We start from the raw sequence: 27,157 nt of genomic DNA, 5'->3' as shown, positions 1-27,157 counted from the left end.
AAGGAACCAATTCCTTACATTGGATCGAAGCGCAAAACGCATTTAAATCATACACCCATGGTAAACATATGTTATGGGACGATGCCTAAATTGGACCTCTGATTGTATAGGGTTTGCATAATTGCAATATCAAACAATAAAAGTGAGTTGTCATAACAATGTGCAATATTTTCAATATATTTTGATAATTGATCTTTATAGTGAACATTCTCTAAAAAAATACGAAAAAGTTACTTTAAAAAAACGAAAGAATATGCCTTAAAAATGTAGCACAGAAATGAGCGAGAAAACATTTCAATGAAAATATGTTGCGGGTCCCATTAAATTGCAAAGCAGGCCTCTTGCGTCTTTACTTCGTCCAAAGAGGACGCTGAAAAGATTTAACCACCGTGGAATAAACCATGTCTTGTCGTTCAAGTCGAAAACGCTTTCTCTGTTTCAAATTGTCGTGGTGACTATAGCAACTTATGACGCTGTTTGCGATTCAAACAAAACACTTCAACGAGGTTTAGTATGTAAATGTTGCCTTCTCCGCAATTCCTGTAACTCAGACCCACGTTCACGCAAGGTTATGGCGGATTTATATCTACTCAAATAAGCTCGGTGATAAAGCAGAAGTTGATGTCTAGCACGTAATCACGGCACTGTTGAGCTTGTAAATTTTCAACGGCTTGGTTAGACCAACCTTTTACTGATAACTCAAACCTATACTTTGCTTCGAGTGTCCACCATTTAATTAATTACCTGACAAACATGAATTTTAACGCTGTTTTAGTGCGTCCTTTTAGGCGAGACAACCCTATCGAATTTCTATAGACACCAAAAATCATCTCTTTATGAAAAAATCTACAATTACCTTTGAAGTAAAACAATTGTTTAATAGGCAAAATTCGAAGATGTATGCAAAATGTTAAAACTGAAACCAACTAATTAAGAGCTGCATTTTTAATATTAGAGCTAACAGGATCATGCTACCCTACTGTTACGGATTGCAACATAATCGCACAAATCATTAACTGACTTTGCGCCTTAAACTGAAACGTTAGACCTATTTGTCCGGTTCGTTGGCCATTTTGCGAGCAGATTGACGTTTTCAAAACGACGTACATTATCGAACCTAAACGCGGTTGCCGCTATAGTAACACGAGTGTGTATCGCAATTTCCATTGCAGACCTAAGAAATGAAGTATCATTGTAAAGCAAAATCAAACAATAAGTGTCAAAGTTGTGCATTGGGAAGGAGTATAGGCTGAAAATATTCTGTGAATCGAACTACAGCGACAAAAAGCTGACATTTCTAATTAAGATAAGCAATTCGAAGAACGCAAGAAATGTTAAGAAAAGTTAGGTTATCTATTTGTTTTTGGCCTATCATTGTTTTATAATAACTCGAGTGTTGCAGCCTATACCTTAAATCCCTATTTTTTCCAAAATTGTCAAGTACGTATGGCAAGCGTTTTTGAAGAGGATTAATTACGGCTCCTACTAAATATATTTACATATACTTTAAATTTACCGGTATGGATTCAAGTCGCGCCCTTGTCAAATAGATTTATCTCGTTGAAGTTCTCGGTCAACTAAGGAGTCGTGCCGAAGGCAGGATTTCTATGATTTGCTGCCTGTGAGTTAGCAAACGAACTGTGAAAGTACCGGCAAGTCAACAATTGATGATACTGAAAGAGAGTAAAAATACCAGCCTTAAAAAGGGGAGATATTCTAAATCATAGCTCACTACTTGGAATCGTTTTTGATTGTACGGGCTGCCTTTAATGCAAGTGTTGTATAGGTTGATACGACCAACATAAAAAATGAGTTCTTTTGTCAAGATTGTAATTTTCCTGGCATTGATTGAAATAGCTCTTGGGACAACTTTCTACCCAGGTAATAGACGTACAATAACGAACGTACCTTATGCCACTATATGCAATTGCCGCTATGTTTTTATGACTAAGTGACTGGTTTAAAATGGTGACAGAAATGCTATTGGCAAAATAACCTAATTGTTCAACAAAAATTGATTGACTTAAACTTAATAGTTTACAAATAGTTGTTTATAAAATTTGATTATTTTTTCACCGAATTTTTGTTTGTAAAAAAATGCTTGCCAAAGTTTTCGGTTGTTGTTTGCTACTCAAAATACATTTTAGGATTAGACCAGTTTATCAAAAAATGTAACCCTTTGTCTTAATGCAAATACTTTGATTTGGACTTAAGTTATTACACAAAAGAATTGAAAGGGAGTTAAGTCGTCTGAAAATGACTTGTTTACAACACTAAATGCGGCGATCATTTCTAAAACTCTACCTATATACTAAGATTCGTTTTTTTGCTTTTCCAGCAACATATCGCAAACTTGGCTGTTGGAAAGACAAAAGTGAAAGAGCGATTTCCATTTTGGAGGGCAAGTACGGTCTCACTGGAAATTATGGCGAAAGGACCTCGGCCATTCAAAAATGCGCCGAAGCTGCTTTTAAGCACCACGGCGAAGTATTCGGTGTGCAGGTGAGCTATACTGTAACAGGGCTCACCAAACTACTGTGCAGAAAATTTTAAACTGAAGTAGAGTTTCATGAAGGTTCTTTGATTTTTTTTATCTAATTATTTATTTTTGTTTACACTTTCTTCCTTAACGACAACTGAGATAACACATTTTTTACTTAAATTTAATGAAATTTAAAACTGAAGGATATGGTCATTACAGCTTTATTAAACAGTTATCAGCGTTTTCTTAGTATTTTTTCTAACTACAATTGAGTTAATTCAGTTTTTTTGTTCAAAATTTTATATTCGGCCCGCCTTCGTCAGGTTTTCCGGTTATCACGTCCTTGAAAAAAAATTAGTGATTTCTGCTGTAAAGCAATACTTATTACAACAATATTTATTTTAAAAACAATAATTGTATTTTTTCATTTTTAAAGAAAGAATAACTTTTTTTTATGTCTTCGAATAATTTTACAGTTTGGCACAATTTCTTTGGGTTTAGGGCATTTGACTATAATTTTCAGGATGGCGGCCAATGCTTTAGCTCAACTAGCGCCCGTTCCACCTACGCAAGATATGAAGCCTCGACCGATTGTACGAGCGGTGGTAAAGGAGGAACCTGGGCCAACGAGGTCTACGAGCTTAAGTCGATTGGAAAAGGTACAATCGAGTTTCCTTACTTCAAGATAGGGTAATTTGATAATATCGGATCAAAGCCGATACCGTATCGTTACTCGGATATGATACGTGGCTCAGTGCTGATCCCATACCAAATTAACTTTGGAATTTTTGCCTTATTTGTTTAGTGTGCAGTTGACACAACTTATTTTCCCTCAACCGCAGCTTGTATTTTAACTGACTTGGAACATTGCTTGGCGCAGATGTTGTGCTAATTGTGACATAATAACACCCGGGGAAAAACGATCTTCGTTTAGTAATGCACGTGGCGAAAGGCGTGCTTGTAATTTAACGCTAGTCCCGCACATGGAACTTAGGAAACTGCGCTGTTGATAGTTTATGATTCTTCCAAAATCAATCACACATATTGCACGGTCTTGATTTAGTTTTTCGCCTGGCAGGAGTGTCAACGACGCACGTCCATCGCAGTTATTTCTAATCAAAAATCTAATTCTTTAAAAAGTATAGTAGGTTAGCCACTGAAGGTCTACCTAAATGTGTAAATGTTAAAGCAAATTTTAGCCTTAACAATCTACAACTGTTTTGCTAGTTTGAGCATATTTATGACGTCATTCCGATCGGTCGCAATAAATGTCCATAATATCGGGTATGTACGATTAACCTGCCTGGCAAAAAACGACAAGAAACGTGTAGAGCTATTGTACGAAGCAGCGTTTTTAGATAATATGAATTGAGAATAAACGTAGCACTCCAAAAAACAGACTTTTTCTTAATTGTTATTTCGCCTAATAACCTAAAATTGACATCGTTTCAGTTCACACTAGAAAGATGGGCTGCTGGAAGGATACTTCGACAAGGGCGATTCCGGCCCTCGAGAAATTGGACGTCAACTTGGACGGGGAGTACAGCAAGAGGAAGGACGCCATTAGTAAGTGCGTGGCCGCAGCCTTCGACCGAGGCTACACCATGATCGCTGTGCAGAACGGTGGATGGTGCGCCGGGGCTAGAAACGCTGAGCTGACCTACAAGAAATATGGAGCGTCCGGGTCTTGTAGTCATGACGGGGAAGGTGGCCCATGGGCTAATGAAGTCTACCAACTCGATTACGAGTGGATCAAGTAGGTTGAGTGGGTGGTTGTGTGCCTTTTGTTACGGCGTTTTGCTTAAGTTTTTGCTGAAACATTGTCACTTGGAGTTTTACTAGTAGCAGCATAATTTCTATGTGAGACCCGATTACGGTACTAGCACCGTTTACATTTGCTTGCGCTCCGCTTTACATTTGTTTCACATTCACATTTGCTTGACGGAAGTGAACATTAGTTGAAATTGCGGCCAAGAAACAACCAGTTGTTATATACAGAAATAAACTCTAGATGGATGTATTTATGATACTGCAATATTTGCCGCTACTAATCTGCGATTTAATGATTATTCCGATCATATGATTTGATTAAACATTTGTGAAGACACCCAGAACTTTCTCCCTGGAAGTTTATATAGTTCTTACCAACATGCTATTCGAGTTTTTTGTTTAAACAGTCATTTATACAATTCCACATTGTAAAGTTATTTTTTCATTTAAAATGTTACTTTTTGATGCAGTAGGTTTGGTTAAATCCACCATCCTGCATAGAGAGTTGCTGAATAAATTTGTTGAATATTTAAAGTGGCTGAATGATTTACAAAAAATCTCCTGTCAGTTTTAGCCTAGATCAGGGGTGAGCAACCTTTTTAACACAAGGGCCAGTTAGGAAATGTAATGCTTACAGGAGGGCCGCAATCAAATAAACACTAATTCATATTTCAGCTCTTACTAAAAAATCTTATGGGATACTAGGCTACAACTACGGCAGTTTTGTCAGTGCTGTCTACTTGTGGATTCGGGAATAACTTTTCCTACAATTCCAATGACGCCTTCGTACGGATCGGCTCAGTACAATTTAATTAACAGCCCCAATGTGCGTGGCAAAAGTCTGTTACTTGACTGTACTAGACAAGTGTAGTTGTTGCAAAACAGTTATTTATCATAACAACGTGACACAAGTAAAACTTTATGAACGAGGATTGTTTTGTTATAGATCCTTCCCATTCGAGTTTAACTACATTAGCCTATGGGTTACATCGCACTTTAAACAGGAAACTGATAGAGCAAAAGTTCCAACATGGTGCACACTCATAGCCTTATTTATTGAAAAATAGCTGGAAGAAGGTGAAGAGACGAACAAAAAATTGAAAAGGGCCGCATGCGGCCCGCGGGTCGCACGTTGCCCACTCCTGGCCTATGGAAAACTTTTCCTTTAGTCGCCAAATGATTATATTTATGAACTATAATAGAAAAATGTTTTTACTTGGTGGCATTCAATTGTGTTCAACTCAAGATTTAGGCTACAAGTTATCAAAAAATTGTTGGTTTTATTTTACAGAAACTACGAGTGAGTGATGAGGAAAAGGAGTGCATATCCTGTGTAACACCCAGCGTTTGTAGGCTATATATTATTATGCGATGTAATTTAGAGTTATGATCCTTTCAATACAAAATACTGATTTAAAATGTATATTTGCATGATTTGGAATACACATGTTAAGAACGACAATATATATTTTGTGGTTAAAACAATCGCCTAGAAGTGCAAAATTAGCATGCTATATATGTCAATAAAATAGATAAAAACATGAAACCCCAAAACTTTTTGTTGACACTAGACACTCAATTATGCCTACACAACATAAGATTTCCAAAATTGAAGCTCAGTTAGTCTTTTTTAATTGCTTTTGAAGCATTGATAATGAGTTCATAGTGGTCGGCTTTGTCAACATGGGAGAAGCTTCATTAAAATTGGCATGTGGCTGTAACAAATAACGTAACGCATATGTTTATCATTAGCTACACTCATGGATTACCGTACTAGTTGTTTTGAGATACTAGCTACAAGTTTGTTAGAGTTGTGACTCCGGGCGCTTCAGTTTAATTAAAGTAGCTAGACAGCTGCTGTGAGAATAAAATCTATTTAAAATTTGACGACCAGGAACTAAATGTTACGTAGTTATTTCTATTTCAACATCCCTTTATCTTAAAACGGCACCCTAATCACACGTCATGTCGCGCGATATAAATACCAAAACTACCCGAAAATTGTGAGTTTTTAAAATACCGTCGACAATGTACAAATCAGCGATTAAAATGTAGGGTCAATGAAGCGTGCAAAATGTTTGACGGACTGTGCATAGAAAATTCACGTGTGCAATGCGTTGCGTTACTTATACTTTTGCTAGCCGAGTTTGCAAGTTAGATTCGGTTACGTATGCCAGCTTGCCAGGTGAACCTCTGGACTTCAATTAACCTGCGAAACAATATCACAATCAAAGATTTTTTCTGGCGCTCGTCTAGAATCCTACCACAACGAACATTATTTAGGTTAGGGTGCCGGTTAGCGTTTGGGTTTGGGTGAGTCCAGTAATAGTGTTAAACAATATTACTTGACCTACCCACACCCAAACACTAACCGACACCCTAACCCACATATTATGCATTGCTTAATATTTATTTCAACGTTGTGGTAGGATTCTAGACCAGCGCCTTTTTTCTTTATACCCAATTTAATTATGAGTTGAGGAAATCGAAAACGACCAAGCAAAGCTGTTCGGTAGGCTTTGTGTTGAAAGCTGCTGTAACTAAATTAAAATAAAAAATATCTAGCAGCATTGCATTCTTTTTTAGCTGCACGATAGCTATTGTTATAGTAAAAAAAGTGTGCTAACTTATCGGCCTCTAAGTAGTTTGACTAATTAAAATAATATTGTTACATTGCTTAATCTAAAATAACTTTTAATACACAATGTTTCATACTTACAATATTTACTAATAACCTCTTAAAAATAAAATTTGCTAGACTTAGCAACATATTATAAAAACCCTCTAATGTTGTTTACATTACTAATATGTTTTTTAACTCCGATTCCTACAAAAATTGATTTCTGAGGATAGAATGTAGTTCTAAATTGTATCATTTAATGTTAAGTTAAAAGATGCAGTATAGAAGAGTATGATTCAGTCAGGTTGATACTGATAGCTTAACTAAATGGGTAATTTGAGCTGGTCTAAAATCCTACCACGTTTATTTTTACACTAGTGAAATAAGTTCTTAAAAACGAAATTACAAGAAAGGCATAAATATGTAAGAATAAAAATAATAATAATACTTGACCCACCCAAACGCTAACTCTGACCCTAACCCAACTATTGTGAGCAATATAAACCCCCGTAATTTGAATTACTATTTTACTGAAGTTATATAACACCAGAAGCTACACAGCACAAAAAACAAACAAAAGCACAATAAAAATATATTATGATAACAATTTTAGGAAAAAATTATACCTAAGCGATTTATGTGTGTTCATGTGTTAGCTTTTCTGCTTACAAGCTTGACTTTTGTTTAAATGCAATCATTGTTATATTAATGTATATAATACATTTGCTGTGCAGCTTTTTTATGATTTTATTTTGTGTTTTGTGCTATACACCTGTAAATAATGAGTAAACGAAATCGTTAAAAAACGGCCTATGAGAACAAAGACGTAAAGAAACAAAATACAGAGAAAAATGCTGCTGAAGATGAATTTGCGTTTCTACATGTGAAACAGGAACCAATTCCTGGAATTTACTCCCACCGACCAACGCAACCCAAGGAAAAGAAATGTGGCCAACTGACCCCAGAACAACTGGACCATTATTTTGATAAGGTTTCAAATTAACTTTTGGGGTGTGACTATTCAATTTCGATCAAATTTTATGTAGTTTGAGATGAGAGTGCAGTTAGCTTATCAATATTCTGTATATATGTTACAATTATTTCCAAGTTAATGTCTACTTTGCTTCCTCCATTAATTAACTTTAATTTTATTTCAACTTTTATTTTTTTATTTAATACATTTTTTTTGGTTTTTGAAAACTGTCAAATTATGCATGTTTATATAAAGAGGCCGAAAGATATAACTATTTTTAGGATTTTGTTTAATATTTTTGCCCAAATTATTTGTAGAGCTACTTATTATATTTTTGTATATTTTTGAAACAACTTTATTTTATACAATTCCCTAGCTGAACACGGTTTAGTTAATGTGATAAAAATTCATGATGACTCTACACCAGGGATGTCCAACCTTTTAACAGAATGGGCTGCAAATTGCCACTTTGAAAATTAAGATGGGCCGCAAAACCCATTAAATTAAAGGGGGTGACGTCATACGGTACACGTCATTTCGTGACGTCGTAATATAACTTAACTGATAAACATCCGCTCTTCGAAAGTAAACTCGTGCGCAAATATGCAAGTAAATGTTAGACAAATTGAGATTACATGTAGTATCATGCACAGCTTTGGGCTGATATACTTCCTTAAAACAATCAGCAAAAGCACACATTTAGAAATACACACACTTTGCTTAACAATGATGGCTGCACAACCTTTCGATGGCTGTTAAAATGCGACATTAGACTCGATTATAGTCTCAGAAAATATATGAGATTTGGCTTTTATTAAATACTGCGCATTCTACACGTTTTGATAATAGTCGAAACAATTGTTTTAAATAAAGGCTACTGAAAGTGAGAGTAAGTGGTGGGCCGCACGTAAGTATCACATTGCAACAATTTACAAAAATTTGTTGAAACTTTATAATACAAATCATTGTGACTAGGTTTATAAAAATTCTTCTGTGTTGTTCTCTTAACAGTCTACTTAACAACTGAAATTAAAACGTGATTTGCAAGTTGAAAGGTTTGGCTATCTTTGATGTAGAACCCCGTTTTAAATTTCCCCTTTATATTTGTGACTTTACCCAACCAAGTATTTAATAAACATAGATTTGCTTATGACTAATTAGACTTTGTATCCTCATGTGCATATTTTTGTATAAGGGTTTCATTTTGGTCAAAGACTTTTTTGACCCGCATTGACTGGACATAGTTCGGGAAGCCACCAACGAACTGGTCGATCAACTCGCCAACCTTCGATATAAAGCAGGAAAAATTAAAAGTATGCAATTTTTGTTGATTAATCATTTTATTATAATTGTTTATATGCATTTTTGTGCCATCCAATAATCCAGTGTTCCTAAACCACAGACTTGTACCAATACTTCTCCATGCAAAAAAGTGTTCGTTGAAATTGATCGGTCTTTTATTTTGGGGTTTATCCTCTGTCATTGAAGAGCTGAAACATACAAGACAGACAGTGTGATTGAATACAGGTCAAACACCGCAATTTATTCAAAGTTATTGAACTAAAACATACTGTCATTAAAAATCCAAAGTTGCAACACACCAGAAAATGCTTAGTATAAGTTTATAGCATGTTGTTGGCTAGCTTTTGTTTCAAGTGCTGAGCTTCTCAAGCATATAAATTTAGAAATATCTGCCACCGACCTGATGTGTTCTATTAGAGCAGTGGTTTTCTAACTTTATTTTCTGCGATGCATTTGGAAAAGTTTGTTGGTCTTGCGACACACCGAGTGATAGGAATTTTGCTAATTTTTACTTACGATTTTAAAACCAGTTAATTTAGTTGATTTTTTCAGGAAACCATAATAGATTGCTGCAGTTTTGTCGTAATCAATCAGTTCGAATGGAAATTTAATATTAATGTTTTTGATATTGATTTAATATTAATGTCTTTGATAGACATACTGTTTGAGAACCTCTGTGTTAGACCCCTACTGTAATTGTTCATCATGCTTATTACCTAACCAGGAAATATTAATATTCCAAGAGTAATTTTTCCTTTTCTAGTCACACTACTTTGTGTTGTGAATGAAAGACACACACAAACATATGTGTTTAATAACATCTGTGATCTATCCCCTCGGAAGTTGCTTTATGACCAACGATTACGGCTTCCGTATCAATAGTACACCGACAAGCCATCGCAGACTCGCTGAATCTGTCGATCTATGATGCAAGCAGAGTAAGCCAGAAAAATGTTTGTGTGTGTCTTTCATTGATTGATACGGACTGATGATCCCCCAGTGTGAAGTTGCTTGTACTAACAAAATGTGCAAGTATTGGCGCATGGTTGCTTCTCGACTCGTTCCCTTCTGAACCTGCATAGCTCAGTTGGTAGAGCGACGGTCCCGGCTTTTTTTTTGACCGGAGGTCGTGAGTTTGAACCTCACTGCAGGCCAGTTGTTTTTCTGGCTTGCACTGCTTGCATCATAGATCGACAGATTCGGCGAGTCTGCGATGGCTTTTCGGTGTACTTTGTGTTGTGTTAGAGGGCAAGATTCTGTTGGCAAAATATTAAATTTGACCCAAAACGTATTTTAAACCAAGTATAATTAAAAAAAATAATGAAAATTTGCAGATAAGCATGAAGACAAAGGCTTCAACTCACATCTCATTAACTTGGAGAAAGAGTTCAAAGGTGCCTCGGTGATCATGCACAAGCTGGGAATTTTACCACAAGAGTACCGTGACCTATGGTCCGAGAATAAGCTGCTAAATGTACTGGAGCAAATCATCGGACCGGATATCGCTGGAAACCCAGTATGGAACTTAAGAACCAAGGTGATTTGATTTTACTGCATAAAGTTGTTAATTTGGGTACACTATGCACGAATCTGTAATGTAGCTTGATAATAAATTGCAATCATATCAACTGAACATGATGCAAGCTCGTATCGAAACGTCTTAATCAAGATGCTGTCGATCTACTCAACTTTTTGGCTTTGCAATTTATTATCAAGTTGTTAATTGTTTTTAGTATTTTGTTAATATATAAAGTATTAGAAAATAAGACAGCATCTGAATTTTTCAGGGTTTTGCTTTGGTATGCATTATATGAAGGTAGGTCATTAAAATCTTACCCAGCTATCTATATAAAGCAGTGGTTCCCAAACTGTGGTACGCGTACCACCGGTGGTACGCGACTACGTATAAATCTTGCGAAAATTTTTTAAAGCATCTATATAAATTTCCGAAAACTTTCAACTTTTAAAACTTTCAGATTGGGTAATTTGCATTGTTTCGTTTTAGCTCCTTTAATTTGAGGTTTCACATGTTTATGACGTAACACTTATCTTGTTCAAGATAATAAAACGTTAATTGTTAGCAGCTGGTGGAGAAAAAACAACTCCATCCATCGCATTAAAACTATTTGCTGTGTTTTGTTTAATTTATGGCGTTTATGTCTTCTTGGAATGACATTTGTTGAACTTTAATACAGATACATGCTCATTTTCTTATCTATATACCAAAATAGTTGTAGTTTGAGATATTCTAGTCGGATGTAACTTAGGTGGTACATGAACACTGTACGTAAGCACAAAATGGTACGCGAGAAAAAAAGTTTGGGAATCACTGATATAAAGCAATGTTGTAAACAAGTCAGTTGGAAATTACTCAAGTTCCAGTCAAATAAAGTCAAGTTATTTTGATCAAAAGACTTAACTAAGTCAGGTCATTTGAAAATAATGACTGAAGTCTAAAGTTGTTTTGTGTGGATATTGCATGTTAATAATGATTTTTTAAAATGTAGTCTTCTCACCCGGATTCTTTTTGTTCTTCGTTGCAGACGCCCCACAATGATCAAGCCACTGTTCCCTGGCATGAAGGTGATTGGATAGTTTACTATAGGATTGATACTTAGAACACATTTATTTAAAACTTGATTTAATTTTATAAATGTTTTTTTTTCACTTAAGATTTGAGGCCTTACTGTCTACAGCAGTGGCCTCTTATGGCTTGCGGCACCCCTCAGAAATTTCACTCTAATCTTACACAAAAAGTTGAGCACAAATCAGATTCCTAAAGATTCTTAAATATCTCTTGGCACCCCTAGGCATCAGAAACGGCACCCCGGTTGAGAACCACTGGTCTACAGGAACACCCTTCGTTTAGTTAAGCTTAACAGTAATTATGTGTGTTTTTGTAAACTTAAATGGTTTAATTCATTGCAAACTTAATCAAAACCTTTTTTTTAACACTCCGGCTTTATCTTTTCACCCGTTGTAAATGAAACTTATTACCAAAACACATGCACATGGTCATAGGCGCCGAACGTTGGTGTGCAGAGCGTTATAAGACGCCCTAGGCTGAACGTGGGCGTGTATTGCGATTGATAGTCAAAAGTATGGGCTGTATATTTAGGCTTTGTCCTGACCTTTGCTGGTATTATCTAAATTCACAATTTAAAACACAGATTTGTTTCTGATTTATTGCTGACTTTTTGTAGCTTGGAGAATCGATCTGAAATAATTCGCTTGGGCCTTGACCTAAGATGGCAGAGGCCGGACAAGCCGAACGGTTTTTACGGACTGAAGGAAAACTTCTTGATGAGAACCAGCGCCAAGAAAGATTATAAAATCGATTGGACTGATATGGCCGGCCTAAACCGAAGCGAGATGCAGATGGTAAAAGTGGTCAGTTGTTAAACCTTATAGTATTTTAATAAAAGGTTGCTTTGAATCACGTTTTAACCTTTGTGATTTTCTATGTACGTTCACCTTATACACTATCAACATTGGATTTGCGTTTTTTCAAATATACGAGTAGAAAATTCTTGTAATAATATATCGCAAGGTGGGATGGGTTAAAAACTGCGTTTATTAGAACGGCTGGTTGGCTCAAATCTTTTATTCAAATAAAGTAAAAATCAAAATAAAATTGATCCGTTAATTTAAAGCTGGAACATTCGTTAATTATGATTAATGACCAGAATTACAGCTTTACTTTCATAGAATAAATATTTATGTATTTTTTTGCAAACATAGTCTAACTTTACATATCAGTGTTTTTCTTACAACGCGTTTTACAGTAAGGCCAATTACAGTTGTAGGGTCTTTCCTTCCAACTGTCTCTTTATCTTTAGCAGCTAGTATTTTTTTTATTGCGTTTCCTATGATAGTGGAACTAATGTTGGAAAAAGCAAGGCAGGCAAAACTTGACCGAATGCGATAATTTAGGTTTTGATTAGGCATTTTCAGAAGCATTATTACCTTGTTCAGTGAATTCTAATATAAAAGTTACCAAATAACCCAATATTTGAGGAATTTAGTTTTAAATAACGGCTAAAGGAGCTTAAGAGTCGAAAAAGGCTGCGAACCACTGGAATAGGTTTTTGTCCTTGAATTTGTACGTTTTAGCGAGAACGGTTGTTTCAATATTGTTTTTTTAATTGCCTACATTTTTGTAGAGAGAAGAACACGGCGTGATTTCGCCTGAAATCGGCGGACCGTGGATGAAAAGGTGGCAGATTGTTCACCACAACCGACACACCGAGTCGTTTTTCCGGGATACTGACAAACTTGCCTGGCACAAATCATGAAAGCGCAACAGCGATAAACTTAAAATTTGGATGTTGCTTTTAAATATTAGCCCCGCTGGTAATTAAACAAAAAAAACATGTATTTTGCCGGTAGCAATTTGGCGCAATATAATCGCTTAGATTGGACAGATAATCAGTATTTGTCAGTTTTTGTGCGTTTATAGAACTTGTTTTTATATTTATAATTTTGCTACTTACAATAATCATAAAAGTTCAATTCACTTTGTTCATTAGGTTTTTTTTAAGCGCTTAATTGCAATGTTTGATTTTACCGACTGCTGTATTTTTAATTTACAATGTTGATTATATCGCTTAATTTGCTTCTTGTTTATAGTGTTATATAATACGGTGCCAGACAGGTATTTATTGTGGTAATGTCGTAAAATTAAACGCCTATTGTCGTTTGATTCCCAAACTGACAGATGCCATGTGACGGATTAAGAACAACCCAAGGCAAGGTTTCCTATCTTAGTGATGTGAAATGCTCTTTTATCGTTTCGGTAAGGAATAGATTGCCTTAAATTTATTCCTTACCAAATAATAGCTCGCCCGATCAAACCAGTGTTTAATAACACTTCTTTCAGGATAAAATGCATTTTTCATAATTTAATTTTATTTCCAGGGTTTTCCTATAATATTATTTCCATGTAATAATAAGTTCTTGACCCGTTTCCCTTAAAAATTTAGATGATTTAGGTCTATATAAAATGAAAGACAACCAAACAGAGTAAAAAAAATATTGAAAGGAATAATTTATTGCAAAAAACAGTAGGCTCCATCAAAGTGTTTTTTTTAAGAAACTGTCGCATGTTCCCCTCTACTTTAGTGCCGTAAAGCATTTGTTTTAAGAATGAAAATGCGATAATTTGCCACCTTAAGGATATAGGTTCTTAGACGTGACTTTCAGTTTGTTAGGAATGCTTTTAGCTGCGGAAATGACGCAAAACTCTTTTTAGCAGCTTTGCCAGTTAGGATATTTTAAAGCCAAATTTAAAAATTTAGGCTTTTTAAAAACCTCTTTGAATGTTATTCTTTTAAAAAAATCCAAATAAAATTTGGCTTTTTTGGTTTTATTCAAAAATTTCAAAACTGTTATGTTAAGAAGAGATCAAACTAACACAAAAAAAGAAAAAAATCTACTAAAAAAAATCTACAAAAAATTGATACGAATTGCCACAAAAAGAGAAATTCAATGTACAACTGACTATTTATTGCATTTTTTATTAATTTAAGGTAAAACATAAAATAGGCTTTCTTAGAGTTTGTATTAGATTTGGCTTTTTTTAGGTAAGTTTAGCTTTTTTATTTTTGCCATCTGGTACCCTGGTTTTCAGCACTATTAGGCTACTTTGAGACCCATTTCGCGTACGACTGCAGTGATGAAATATGGGGTTTGTTACAAGTCTCGGGTGATGCTTGGTTTTAGTGCGTTTGGTACAAATCAAGCTCAAAACACAATTAGGTTTATTCTCATTTTATCACAGAAAAATCAACTATACCAATAATGTTAGCTCAAAATATAGCTTGAACTTAATTACCCGTACCAGTACAATTAAAAAGTGAATCAGCCTACGTGTGCAGTACAGCAAAACTAGCACTTTGTTTACTGTGACAGAACAATGAAACCTAGTTGTTCCTGTTACAATCAAAGGGACTTTGCTTACAACTGCTCTATTGTCTTTAATTTTCTTTGAAACTCGCTTTAAGTTTGGTATTACAGAAGGCAGGTTGTGTAAGTACAACAAACAAAACAGTTTGCTAATGTTACTAGGAAGGGTGGGCCTTTTTGTTTACGGAGTTGAACGAGCAAAAATGTTTGAGGACTGGCCTCGTGCCCAGTTTGTTAAAGAGGTTGGCGGGTCGTAGTTTTTCTGCCTCATTTAATGCTAAATACACATTAGCTTGGATAAAAACATGCACAGTTAATATTCAGTTTCAGTGTAAAGTTTATAATCAAATACTAAACATACAATAAACGTAAAATTTATAACTTCCTACTAATTCTAAGCTTAAGATTAATATGACTAATCAATACAACTGACTAATACCGGTGTACCCAATTTACAGTTAGGAACTGAAAGTTAAGAACCTGCGCCATGTGCTTTTGCTCGCAACATTTGAGAAACTAGAAAGGAAAACAGTGACATTGTTACGCCAACAACATAGAAATTAAATTACGTTTCTCGCTGTAACAAATATGCTCAAAAGAGCAAAATAGACGAAATTGGAACATTCAAGAATATTTTTTTTATTTGAATATAATTTGCTTCCGTGTTAACAACTTTGGCACAGTTTATCGGATAGGACAACTACCGATACAACCCGTGATATTGAATAGGCTACACACAAAACAAAATAGTGTGGTTGCACAGCATTCCACATGACTCGTCGGAAAATATTAAACTATTTTTATTACGCTACCGGTACTGCTATTACGCCTTTAAGATTTGCAATGTCCGGCCATAGGCCTGCCAGTTTCGAACTTGCTAATGCACGTGCCAGACTCTAGCTCTTATGAGATTAATCTCGATGTAAACTAAATTGATTGTAAATATTTAAAAGTAAGTTTTATTCAATTTTGACTTTGCATTTCGGTTTTTAATAATTTAGTAATTCTAGTTCTAATCTAATTTGTGAAAACTAAAATGATCTGATTCGTATCTATTTTTCAAAAAAGAAATGCTCTAGTCTTAGTTTTTATCTAGTTTTAAAAAAATCTAAACTAAATCTCATTGTTCATATCTGTAGAACTTATGCTCTTATAAATTTCCCCTCCCTCTCTCAAAGAGTGATTTACATACAGGCCAAACACAGTAGCCTACCTGCTGTAATTTGGCATAACGTGTTTTGCTTCCTTTCTTGTGGTTAAGTTGATTTTCATTGATCACTTTGAACGCAACATACACAATCAGTGCGTTTCTATTTTTTTAACTATATTTTATGACATCACAGAGCTCTCTGTTCGCTTTGTTGTTTTGTATATTATTATATACAAAGAATTCTTGTGCTTTGATTGGTTTTCTCAAAAATCTCGGAGGAAAACGATCGAAGTTTTGTAATTGTTTAAAAAAAGGAATTCAAGTCAAAGAGAAGTACATTTCTTAGAAATAAGAACAACAATATTTTTAGGACATTGTACTTCAAAATAGGGATGGTGCGGCCACAGGACTGCCAGTATTCAGCATACAAAGTGGTGTTAATGTTGGTTTGATCGTGTGAGCTCTTTCTAGGTAAAGAGTAAAAATACCGCACTCTATTTCTTCATTTTTTACAATTAATAAAATATCGTGTCTTGACCATAGGCGTAACAAGGGGGGCCTGAGGGGCCATGGCCCCCCCAAAATTTATAAATATTTTATTCTTATTAATTTGTTTTGTAGCATTTATGAGCAGTACCACAACATTTGATCACAGGCATGCCACACCTTCAATTGTCATGCATTGTTACGTCACAAACGAAGTAGATAATATAATATTTACTATACATTAATGTACTTTTACTACTTTCAGACAGTTTTTGTTCATTGACTGTTTTTTGAGTATTGCGTTAACACTCAGTCAGTTGCTGCTCGGAACGGTTTGCTAGCATTGTGTTCGTTACGGCAGTTGATACAATGCTAAGAGCTAAATAAAACATTCCAACTTTTTGGCCCCCCCAAAATTTTCGGCTGGCTACGCCACTGGTCTTGACCCATTTTTCATTGATCACACGACTTCTCGTTTGGTTAAACCAATTTCCACAATATTTCCAATAGACTTTTAATTTACTCAACACAATAAATACCTGATCTGCAACGCATTAAATGGCACTGATACACAAGCAGCAAATTAGGCAATATAATAAACATTGCAGCTCAAAAATACAGCAGTCTATAAAATCAACGCATTAAAGTTTGACAGTTAAGGGAACTTCAGTTGTACAAAGTAAATTAAACTTTGGGTATCATAGTTAAAAAGCAAAACTATAAACTATTAAAAGAAAATTTATAAGCATAAAAACAGCAAGCAATAGAGGCCTAGAATGGCAAATAAGCACCGAAAATCTTACAAATACTGACAGTGTTGCAATGACTTGAATTAAGTGCACTTAAGTATACGTTTTTAAAATGATTTTACCAGGCTTAAATATTTTCAGCAGAATTTATTGAATTGACTTAAGTTTATTAGAAAAATGACTTCGTTGAAATAAAGTGTTTTATTTAAGCCTTTTTTTATATAAAAATTGGTTTTAACTTTGCACACGGAACAATTTGCTTGCAATATATTAGCATTTCGTATGTTTTAGTTGGGTATTGCTCATAACCGGATAGAAACATGTATTTTTATGGACTTGAAATTGACTTGTTCTAATTATGACTTGAGTGGGACTTGACTTGCATTCAATCAAAAAGACTTAGACTTGACGTGTTTACAGCACTGAATACAAATCACATACTTGATAGAGTCGATTTTGTTTCATGCTAAATTGCTACAGAGAAAAAGCTTGCATATAATTACTGTATAGGGCGACCTTTCGTTTCAAGCGATCGTCGAATATAAACGTTTCAGGCTTTCGCGTCTTTATGATTTATGCCAGGAAAGTTTGTCGGTACCCCGGAAAAACGACTCTGTGTGTCGGTTATGGTGAACAATCTGCCACCGTTTCATCCACGGTCCGCCGATTTCAGGCGTAAGCATATCGTAGTCTTCTCCCTAGCAAAAAATGCGAATCTTTTTTTTTTTACTAAATCATACATTTTAAAAAACTATTAGTTTAAAAATGAATGTTAAAGGCAAATTGGGTGAGCATATCAACATCGTCTTGAAAAACGTTTTGATACCCACTTGTGATTTTTTTTTTTTTTTTATAAAAAAACCCTATATGTCAAAAAAATAGAAGCAAAATTTGAAAATCAAGAGATTGAGTCACAGTGTTTTAACGCCCTTTGGCACACATTTTTGAAGAAGAAAATACCGATTTCCGAAGTTCAACGATTCGACAACAAAACAGGTATTCAATAAAAGTAGGCGTCAATAATTTGTAAGACTTAATTCCGGGTACAATTTAGGACGAAGCCACTTTACTTGGGATTTTTGTTTTTTCAAACCACTCGAGTTAAAGATAAATTTACGCCATTTATCTGCGCCCTTAAAATATGGTTGTTTAGTCCCCCTTGTTATATCATTAGCCTACATTGTTTTCGACTCGTATATCGTAAAAACCAAAGGAAGGTTAGAATAGTTCAAAAAAATTGAAAGTAGGTGATAACTGACCAGTGTTGTAATGACTTAAGTCAATGACTTGTCTTGACTTAAGTCACTGTTTTCAAATGACTTGAATTACATTATTTGGATAAAATGACTTGACTTGACTTGACTTAAGTCATTTGGATAAATGACTTTGGGTTGAAATGAAGTATATTCTTAAAGTATATTTTTTTTTATAAAATTGAGTTATTTATTCAAAAGTTTAAACAAAAAACAAATTTCTTGCTATATGTTGCGTTTTCCTTATTTTTGAGTTCAGTTATTGTTGATAATTGTACTAGTTTGAAAATTCTAATAGTTTAACGTTTTATTTTTATGACAAGGACGTGACTTGAAGTTGACTTGCTCTAATTATGACTTGACTGGGACTTAACTTGCGCAACTGGTGACTTGACTTGTTGTTTATAAAACAATTCTTCACTTAGACTAAATATTTTACAAATGACTTGCCTGAGATTTAAGTCGTTTTAAAATAACTTTTTTACAACACTGCAACTGACCACTTTTTCCATTTGCATCTCGCTTCGGTTTAGGCCGGCCATACCAGTCCAATCGATCTTATAATCTTTCTCGGCGCTGGTTCTCATCAAGACGTTTTCCTTTAGTCCGTAAAAACCGTTTGGCTTGTCGGGTCTCTGCCATCTCAAATCAAGGCTCCAGCGAATTATTTCAGATCGATTCTCCAAGCTACAAAAAGTCAGCAATAAATCAGAAACAAATCTGTGTTTTAAATAAAGTTTAGATAATACCAGCCAAGGTCAGGACAAAGCCTAAATATATTTTTCATACTTTTAACTATCAATCGCAAATCAATCAACTAACAAACAGTCCAGTAAAATTAGGCACGATTTGCCACGAATAGTTTGGCCCAATTAACAATACAAGTCGTCTGTTTTTGTGTAATTCGTCTGTTATCGTTTTCAAATGGAATTACGTGAGAGTGAGATCACAAAAAATATTTAGGTTGCCAAGCCCATATCGAAAAATATGCCCGTTGCGACTGACATTATTCTCGCTGTATATAGTGTACAGTGTACACTAACTACACCTATTCAGAGTTTTTTTCTCCTTGTTTCCTTCTGCAACATAAACTTATATTCAGAGCCTTCTCACCATGTTGATAATAAATGAAGATATATTTGGAACGTTAACAATGCTATCTACTTCTTATGGGCTTTATTATTCCTATTGTGTGTTATGCAATTTTTCACTTTACACGAGGGCTAAACTGTCCATCCTGCGACCCGCTTTAATAATTATAAAAAAAAATCTTGGCAAACTTGTTTTAAAGTAAATCAAAAAAAAAAAAACACAATTATAACATACCCTTATTACAAGTCAATGAACTTTAACCGACTGATTTTGGGGTTCCAATAAATATAACTATTTTTAACATCTATTTTTTACGTCAATAAAGAAACAAAAATACACCATCCTTCAAAGGAACACCAACTGGAAAAAATTTAAACAAATAAGCTTTTTATGGCAGTGAAAATGGTGGTGGTCGCTGGGCCCCTTTGTGGGTTAACGGGTTGTCTCTTTAATTGCCTCTATGATAACTTGTTATACGAATGATTATTTATCAAATTAAATTAAAAGTAAAGGTCACACAGAATATCTTGCGGCACAAAGTTTTGAACTGTTTCCCGTTTCACAATGGAACGCTTCTTATGACCTGGTACGGTAGCCTACACTTGTGTATTTAAGCCTTTGTTTTGGATACGTTTTGTTGGTCGTCGGTGTGGTGTTGACTTAACTCATTGAGTTGACCCAAGTAAACATAATCCTAAGTGGTTATAAAAGTCTTTTTAATGACTTGACTTAAACTTAAGTCATTGAGTCAAATTTTCTCGGGATGACATTAGTTGTTTTCACTGAATATCTTTTTATAAACTTAGGTTATTTATCTCAATTTATGCATACTAAACAATTAGTTTGGAATATCTGCCATCGAATATATGTTGCTTCGCATGGACCAGGGTCGGAATTAAATTTTCGAAATGACGCCATGAAACGACAAGAAGTAGACTTTTTAACTGTTGTTTGCTAACGATTGTGAAATAGATGAAGTCTGAACACATTCGAGGAGAAAGCGGCAAACCGTGTTTTTAACTGATTTATGACCTTTCGTAAAATGAAACCTACACACACATGTGTGTTGACCATGGTGATCTAGTCCTTCTGAAGCTGCTTGTTGACCAACGATTACGGCTACGTATCATTAGTACACCGAAAAGCCATTGCAGACTCACCGAATCTGTGGATCAATGTTGTAAGCAGGGCAGATTTGTACTAACAGAATGTGGCAAGCGTTGGCGTATGGTTGTTTTTCGACTAGCTTCTCTCTGAGCCTGCGAGCTCAGTTGGTAGAGCGACGGCTCAGTATACCCGGAGGCGAGTTCGAACCTGCAAGCTAGTTGTTTTTCTATTCTGCCCTGCTTGCATTATTGATCGACAGATTGGGTGAGTCTGCGATGGCTTTCGATTTACTTTCGTAAAATGCATTAAATTTTTAAAAATATACACTATAATGTGAATTGGGTCTTGATAACCCCTTTAACTTCCCTTAAAGTATTATCAAGGGGTACACGGGCCCCAACTTAGGAACTTCTAGGCTACCTCTGATGCGGCACGGCGTTGTTGAGAAACAGCACGCCGCCGTACGGCACCTCGCAGGTGACAATATCCTTGTCCATGTCAACGTCCAGTTCCTTGACCATTGTTTCTTCGTCCAGCTCGACGTACCAAGTGCCCCCAGCACAGCAAGTGTGCCGGGCTGTCTTGCCCTTTCGGTGACCCCCGGACGCGAACTGTCCAATTAAGTTTCAATTACATTTAACAACTTGTGCGGACAGTTTAAAGTTGATGGGTATATGGCCTAAAATTTATAAAATTGGACGCTTTCTTGCTTTATAGAACCAATGTTGGTAGTCTTACTATAGCAAATTAAGTTAGATTTCTTCTATAGAGATTGACCATACCTTCTGGCGAAATGAATTCATCTTTACATGTTACAAAATTATTAACTTGGATTACGACTGGTAAATCTAAATAATATCAGTCTTATAATTGTACAAACATCAACGATTAAACCTGCATACAACCATTGACCGAGTTTGCGTCCACCAAAGGTATCCAGGCTCCCAACTGGTGTACATTGAGACTGCACGGCGCCAAGTATGCATTGTCTGCAATGTTATAATTGCCCCATATAAATTTTAGGATTGTTTCGGTTTGTTGGTTGGTTCTAGAGATGTCCAATAGTATTACTGTGGCTCCCAAACTATAGTTGGTCAACAGAATTTTCTATTACTAACAAGATTTTCTAATACAGGGTTGCCATTTATATTTCTGATCAATCCAAAGATACCAAAAGACTTTTCAAGGCAAATTTGTATGGTTTGAAAATCTATAATTGGATCACTCTACTTTTTTTTTTATTTAAGCCGAATTTAAACAGTATGAATCCTATAGTCAACGCAATCAACAAAAATTGAATAAAATGTAATACTGAGGAATTGAAATGATATTGTAGGTTTAAAAACATGATGAGGTTTTTAAAATTATTTTTATGTTTAAAAGAATGTGAATCAGTCATATTTTACTAAAATGCCGGGTATCTTGTAATAAAAGTTGTTAAATAAATTATGTTGTTGTCTAAATGTTATACAGAGTATAGCCTACATAAAAATAAATCATTGGTTGACACTTCTATTTTAAGGCACATCTAGTAACAAGCTGATCGATTTACTAACAATTACTATCAAAGTAAGTTAATAATTTTTATGAATAAAACGGCTTGCATAAAACACAAAAAGCTCAACAAAAAATCGGCGAGAAATATGAAAGTTGTAAAAAACTAAGTTAGTATAAGTTAGTTGTAAAAATAGCTCTCCCACAAAACACAACAAAAATCACCAAAAATAATAAAAATAAAATAATTACTTGTTTTCTTTATATATTTTATTTGCGATTCAAAGATGGGCAAATTCTTCATGGCAGTAACGTCCAACAGAATGAGGACACATTTAAAGCAAGCACCATAAATATAACCACAGGGATAGCCTAAGATCTTATCTAAACTAGCCATTTGCGTATATGCAATTTAAGAGCAATCGTTGTGCGATAAAACGATGCTTTTTTAAGGAGCGGTTTCAATCAATTGATTTGAACATATTTAGGCCCTATTTTAACTAAGCAAATTTAAATTTCTTTTAGATATGTCTATAGAATATCTTAGCCACCTGGCTATGCTCCCCAGACCCAAAAGCCATGACCCTTAACTATGTGACGTCACGTTATGACATAGCCTTGTGGTGATGTCATCTCTGACAAAATGGTCATCCCCCTTATAGCCAAACAAAATTTACCTTGGTGCCAGGGAACAGTTGCTTGTTCATTGTTGGGCGTCTGCAATGAATATAGAAAAAGAATACTCAGTTAATAAATATGCAGCTGCTACCAGGCATAGTTTAATGAATTCATGATGAAGGCCTCCTGGATAGGCCGACCGAAACGTCGGCAAATAAATAAATAAATGCTAAAACAACTTATTTTCAGAAAATAATCTGTTACGTTTGAAGGCTATGCTCATAAATGTCATCATGGACATGCAAATACCAAAAAGGGAAATTGCCAGTTGCTGATTGCTTAAGTGGGAAATTAAAAAAACACCGTGCTCCCCAGTAGTTAATTCACACTATAAATCTGTTTTGTTTCCCAAAAGGTCTATACACCTTAAATAAACAGTTTTTGTTTAGTGCAAATTAATTTTATTTTTATGATTGATCACCTTGGTTCTCAAGTTCCACACTGGGTGTCCAGCAATATTCGGTCCGATGATTTGCTCCGCTACATTTAGCAGCTTATCGTCGGACCATAGGTCACGATACTCTTGAGGCAAAATTCCCAGTTTGTGCAAGATCACCGAGGCACCTTTGAACTCTTTCTCCAAGTGAATGAGACGTGAGTTGAAGCCTTTGTCTTCATGCTTATCTGTGTAGAAACACACTTATAATTTCTGGTTTTCTACCAATATTCTCAATTTTAAATGCCATACTTCTTTAACAGAGGCTTAGTACGTTTTCAACAACAAAACCTTACACTACATCGAGGATGAAAGATTTTAAAAATTGTGTACAATATTACAAAACCTAAACATTTCGTATGTAACGCCAACAAAAATTTTTAACAGCTACTGATTTTTTTTTGCTCAACGCGACGCCGTTCTCACGAACTTTATTACAATATGAAAACCCTTTTTTAATATGTGTGAGATGTGATAGGTGTTTTTATAGGCTTTTCATAGGTATTTATAATAATGGAAAGTGGATTATTAAAAATGTTAACTGCTAAATTGTTGATGTTTTTTTAAGAAACTTGAGATAATTTAATAATTTGAATACCGTTTTACCGGTTCATGCCTAAACGCATAATGGGTTTCACATTTTTCATTGAAGTTTTTATATTCATGTTTGATTTTGTTTAGTTAAATTTCAGTTTTTGAGTGACAGGGATTTTACCGGAAAAGAAAAATATGGTAAACCAATGAAGTACATAAACCAGAAATTTCCAAAGGCTATTTGTGTGGACTAGTACCGGTACCAGTCTGAGGACTGGATTTACTGTTTTATTAAATTTCACAGAAAGGAAAAAATACCATAAATATCGATATAAATATTGCATACTTTTAATTTTTCCTCCTTTATAAAGAAGGTTGGCAAGATTATCAACTAGTTTGTTGGTGGCTTCTCGGACGATGTCCAGTCGATGAGGGTCGAAAAAGTCCTTGACCAAAACGTAACCCTGAACAGAAAAAAATACATGATGGTAAGAATAAATGACTAGCCATGGGCAAATGGAGTTTCTTGGCTTTGACAGAATAACTAAATCAGTCGATCAATGATGCAAGCAAAGCAGGCCAGAACAACAACTGGCCTGTAGTGAAGTTCGAACTCATGATCATTGATCTGTACGGAAAGCTTTGCAAGTTAAATCACTCTTTCTGATCCGCTTTAAACCTGTTAGAGAACTTGGAATCTGAAGCTGGAGAGCATTTTAATGGAAAGAGTCTTCGATGTAGTAGCTTTTTTTTGCTTGTTCTCAAACAGCATATTGTGATGTGGATTTAAAAACTGGGATCTCTAGATGAGATTTTTATTGTTTACCAAACTTGTACTCAGGTGAGGTGTTGCATAGAACAACCTTGTTCCAAACTTTAGAAAATGCAAAAAAAGTTCGAAAATTATTTGTGCAATAATACCAAACAACAAATTCTTAAAATGGCTTATATTTTTAGGGCTCTTTAAATCAACATGACATTAGGGCTGCGGAGTCGGACTCGGGACTCGAACAAGACCACGTAAAGCTACCCGAGTCTCGAGTCCGACATACGCATGCCAAATTTTGAAACTGATATGGCGGCCAACTGGAAACTGTAAGGGTGGAATAGCATATGGTGGAACATTTTCTACCAAGTATTGTAAGTGAATGATTTGTACGACACACCTTTAATTGAATTTGCTGAATATCCAATATTTTAGTTAAGTAAATTAATGAAATAAAGGCTGTAGAGTCGCAGCCGGACTCGGGACTCGACGAAACCGCACATTTTACCGGAGTCGGACTTGGGTTATTTTTAACCGACTCCGCAGCCCAGCATGACATATTGGACACTTAAAAAAACACGTATTCTTAAATTGTAAAAATAAAATTAATGTTTATTAATGCATGAAACAAATTTACTCAACGAGTTTTTCTCAGTTTTAAGAAATACAGTCAACAGCATCTCACTCACCGAACTGATCTGTCATCTAAGACCAGACAAAAGTAAGATACAAATTTAATTCACAAACAGCATTAAAACAACATAATATGAAACCTTATCGAAATAATGGTCCAGTTGTTCTGGGGTCAGTTGGCCACGTTTCTTTTCCTTGGGTTGCGTTGGTCGGTGGGTGTAAATTTCAGGAATTGGTTCCTGTTCCACATGTAGAAAAGCAAATTCATCCTCGGCAGCATTTTTCTCTGTATTTCGTCTTTTCACGTCTTTGGTCTCATTGGCTGTCTTTGAACGATTTCGTTTACTCATTGTTTACGGTTTAAAGTACCAATTCAAAATATAATATTAGAAAAAATCTTGAACATAAGAAATTTTTTAGTAAATACTGTACAAGTGTACATGTATAAAAGTTCGAAGCATTAGGGAACGAAATAACTGCAGTTGGTACTACAGTCAGTTATTTAGCAATCTTTTTAAAAGTTTCAAAATATTATTAAGCTAATTTTTTTTTAGCTGATAAAAACGTTTTCAATGCAACCTTAAAAAACAGACATTATGCTACACGTTACAAAGAAAAATGCTTAGAAGCAAATATGTTAACACAACTTTTTTATGAACACGATTTATCAAGCAATTAACAAAAGATAATCATTTGAACAATGAATGTTGCTACACGACTTGAATTTGATGTACCGTACTTACAATAGCTGTTTAACAAATAGTCTGCTAAATACCGCCTGTTTAAGTCATATTCGATTTTCTGACCACATAATCTAAATTGTTCTCCACAACCTATTCTGACCTGCGACACATGAACAGAGCTTATACAATTCGTTGGCAAACCCACAAAATACATTCTATCGTCAGAGACACAGGAGCAAATAAAGAAGCGTCTAATGATAAATTCAGAAAGGCTATATAGAATATTGCTGTCTTTTAGTTTTCCGATTAAACGTTCCTCCTAAGATTTTATTGTACTTTCTTACGACAGCAGACAATTTGGCATTGGTGACCTTTAAATGGCATTCGGAACCCACCTGGCAATTTGTTTTGTTCGTTTTTGATCGATTTTTTTTTGTGTCTGTCTAGATTAATTTATGTAATGCCAACCGTGAGCAACAATTATGCAAAAAAGACAGACGTCACTAATCCGATATTGTCGCATAACCGGCATTAGGCTTCAGTCATCTTGCGTAGGCCTAGCGAAACATAGTGATAAAATATTAGCACTTATGCCCTCTTCGAAAAAAAGCCATCGATTAAGTTCAACTGCTTTCGGAAATTCAAAACTGCCCAAGTTCGAAATATGGCCTTCGTTACTTAAGTCCGCAAACAGCAAACAATATTTACGCTAGATTTATAGTTTTGCAATTCTCATACAAACCTTGTATTGCCGTCAGCTATCACTTAAATATCGATAAGCTGCTACAGGTGACGCACGTGACTAAAACCCAGTTCATCTGACATACGGGAATAAACTTGCTAACTCAAACTGAGCAAACACACTGTGACGTTAAGTTTGCTTTTCACTTTGTACGCTTCACTGGCCTCTGGTCAGGGTAGCCTAGTAATCTAGGTAAGGCTTACGACATTATTGGCATAGAGTTCTGAAATTTTACTCCAGATAAACATATACCGGTATCATGTTTCATGATCCTAGTGCAAAGCATCATATTTAAAGTAACCA

General features: G+C 35.1%; 2 protein-coding genes and 1 pseudogene across 2 annotated transcripts; 2 read left to right on the top strand and 1 right to left on the bottom strand.

Moving 5' to 3' along the window:
• The first annotated feature begins 1,808 nt into the window (after positions 1 to 1,808).
• Positions 1,809 to 4,242, top strand: LOC146158955 (uncharacterized). The gene is made up of 4 exons (XM_083384803.1): positions 1,809 to 1,881; positions 2,339 to 2,502; positions 3,006 to 3,151; positions 3,945 to 4,242. The coding sequence occupies exons 1-4, from the start codon at positions 1,809 to 1,811 to the stop codon at positions 4,240 to 4,242; spliced, it is 681 nt and encodes a 226-aa protein (XP_083240929.1).
• Positions 4,243 to 7,199: 2,957 nt separating this feature from the next.
• LOC146158954 (uncharacterized) lies at positions 7,200 to 13,442 on the top strand (annotated as a pseudogene).
• Positions 13,443 to 18,002: 4,560 nt separating this feature from the next.
• Positions 18,003 to 25,779, bottom strand: LOC146158953 (uncharacterized). Its single transcript, XM_083384741.1, has 8 exons — positions 25,570 to 25,779; positions 24,377 to 24,494; positions 23,482 to 23,684; positions 23,060 to 23,099; positions 21,783 to 21,877; positions 21,309 to 21,499; positions 19,190 to 19,376; positions 18,003 to 18,134 (listed from the first exon to the last, which is right to left on the bottom strand). The coding sequence occupies exons 1-8, from the start codon at positions 25,777 to 25,779 to the stop codon at positions 18,003 to 18,005; spliced, it is 1,176 nt and encodes a 391-aa protein (XP_083240867.1).
• Positions 25,780 to 27,157: the final 1,378 nt, after the last annotated feature.

This window comes from Ascidiella aspersa, chromosome 3 (assembly GCF_963924565.1).
Source record: "Ascidiella aspersa chromosome 3, kaAscAspe10.2, whole genome shotgun sequence".
In the NCBI taxonomy this organism is placed as follows: Eukaryota; Metazoa; Chordata; class Ascidiacea; order Phlebobranchia; family Ascidiidae; genus Ascidiella; species Ascidiella aspersa.
Note: the sequence above shows the minus strand (reverse complement) of the source record. Positions and strands in the feature narration are given on the sequence as shown.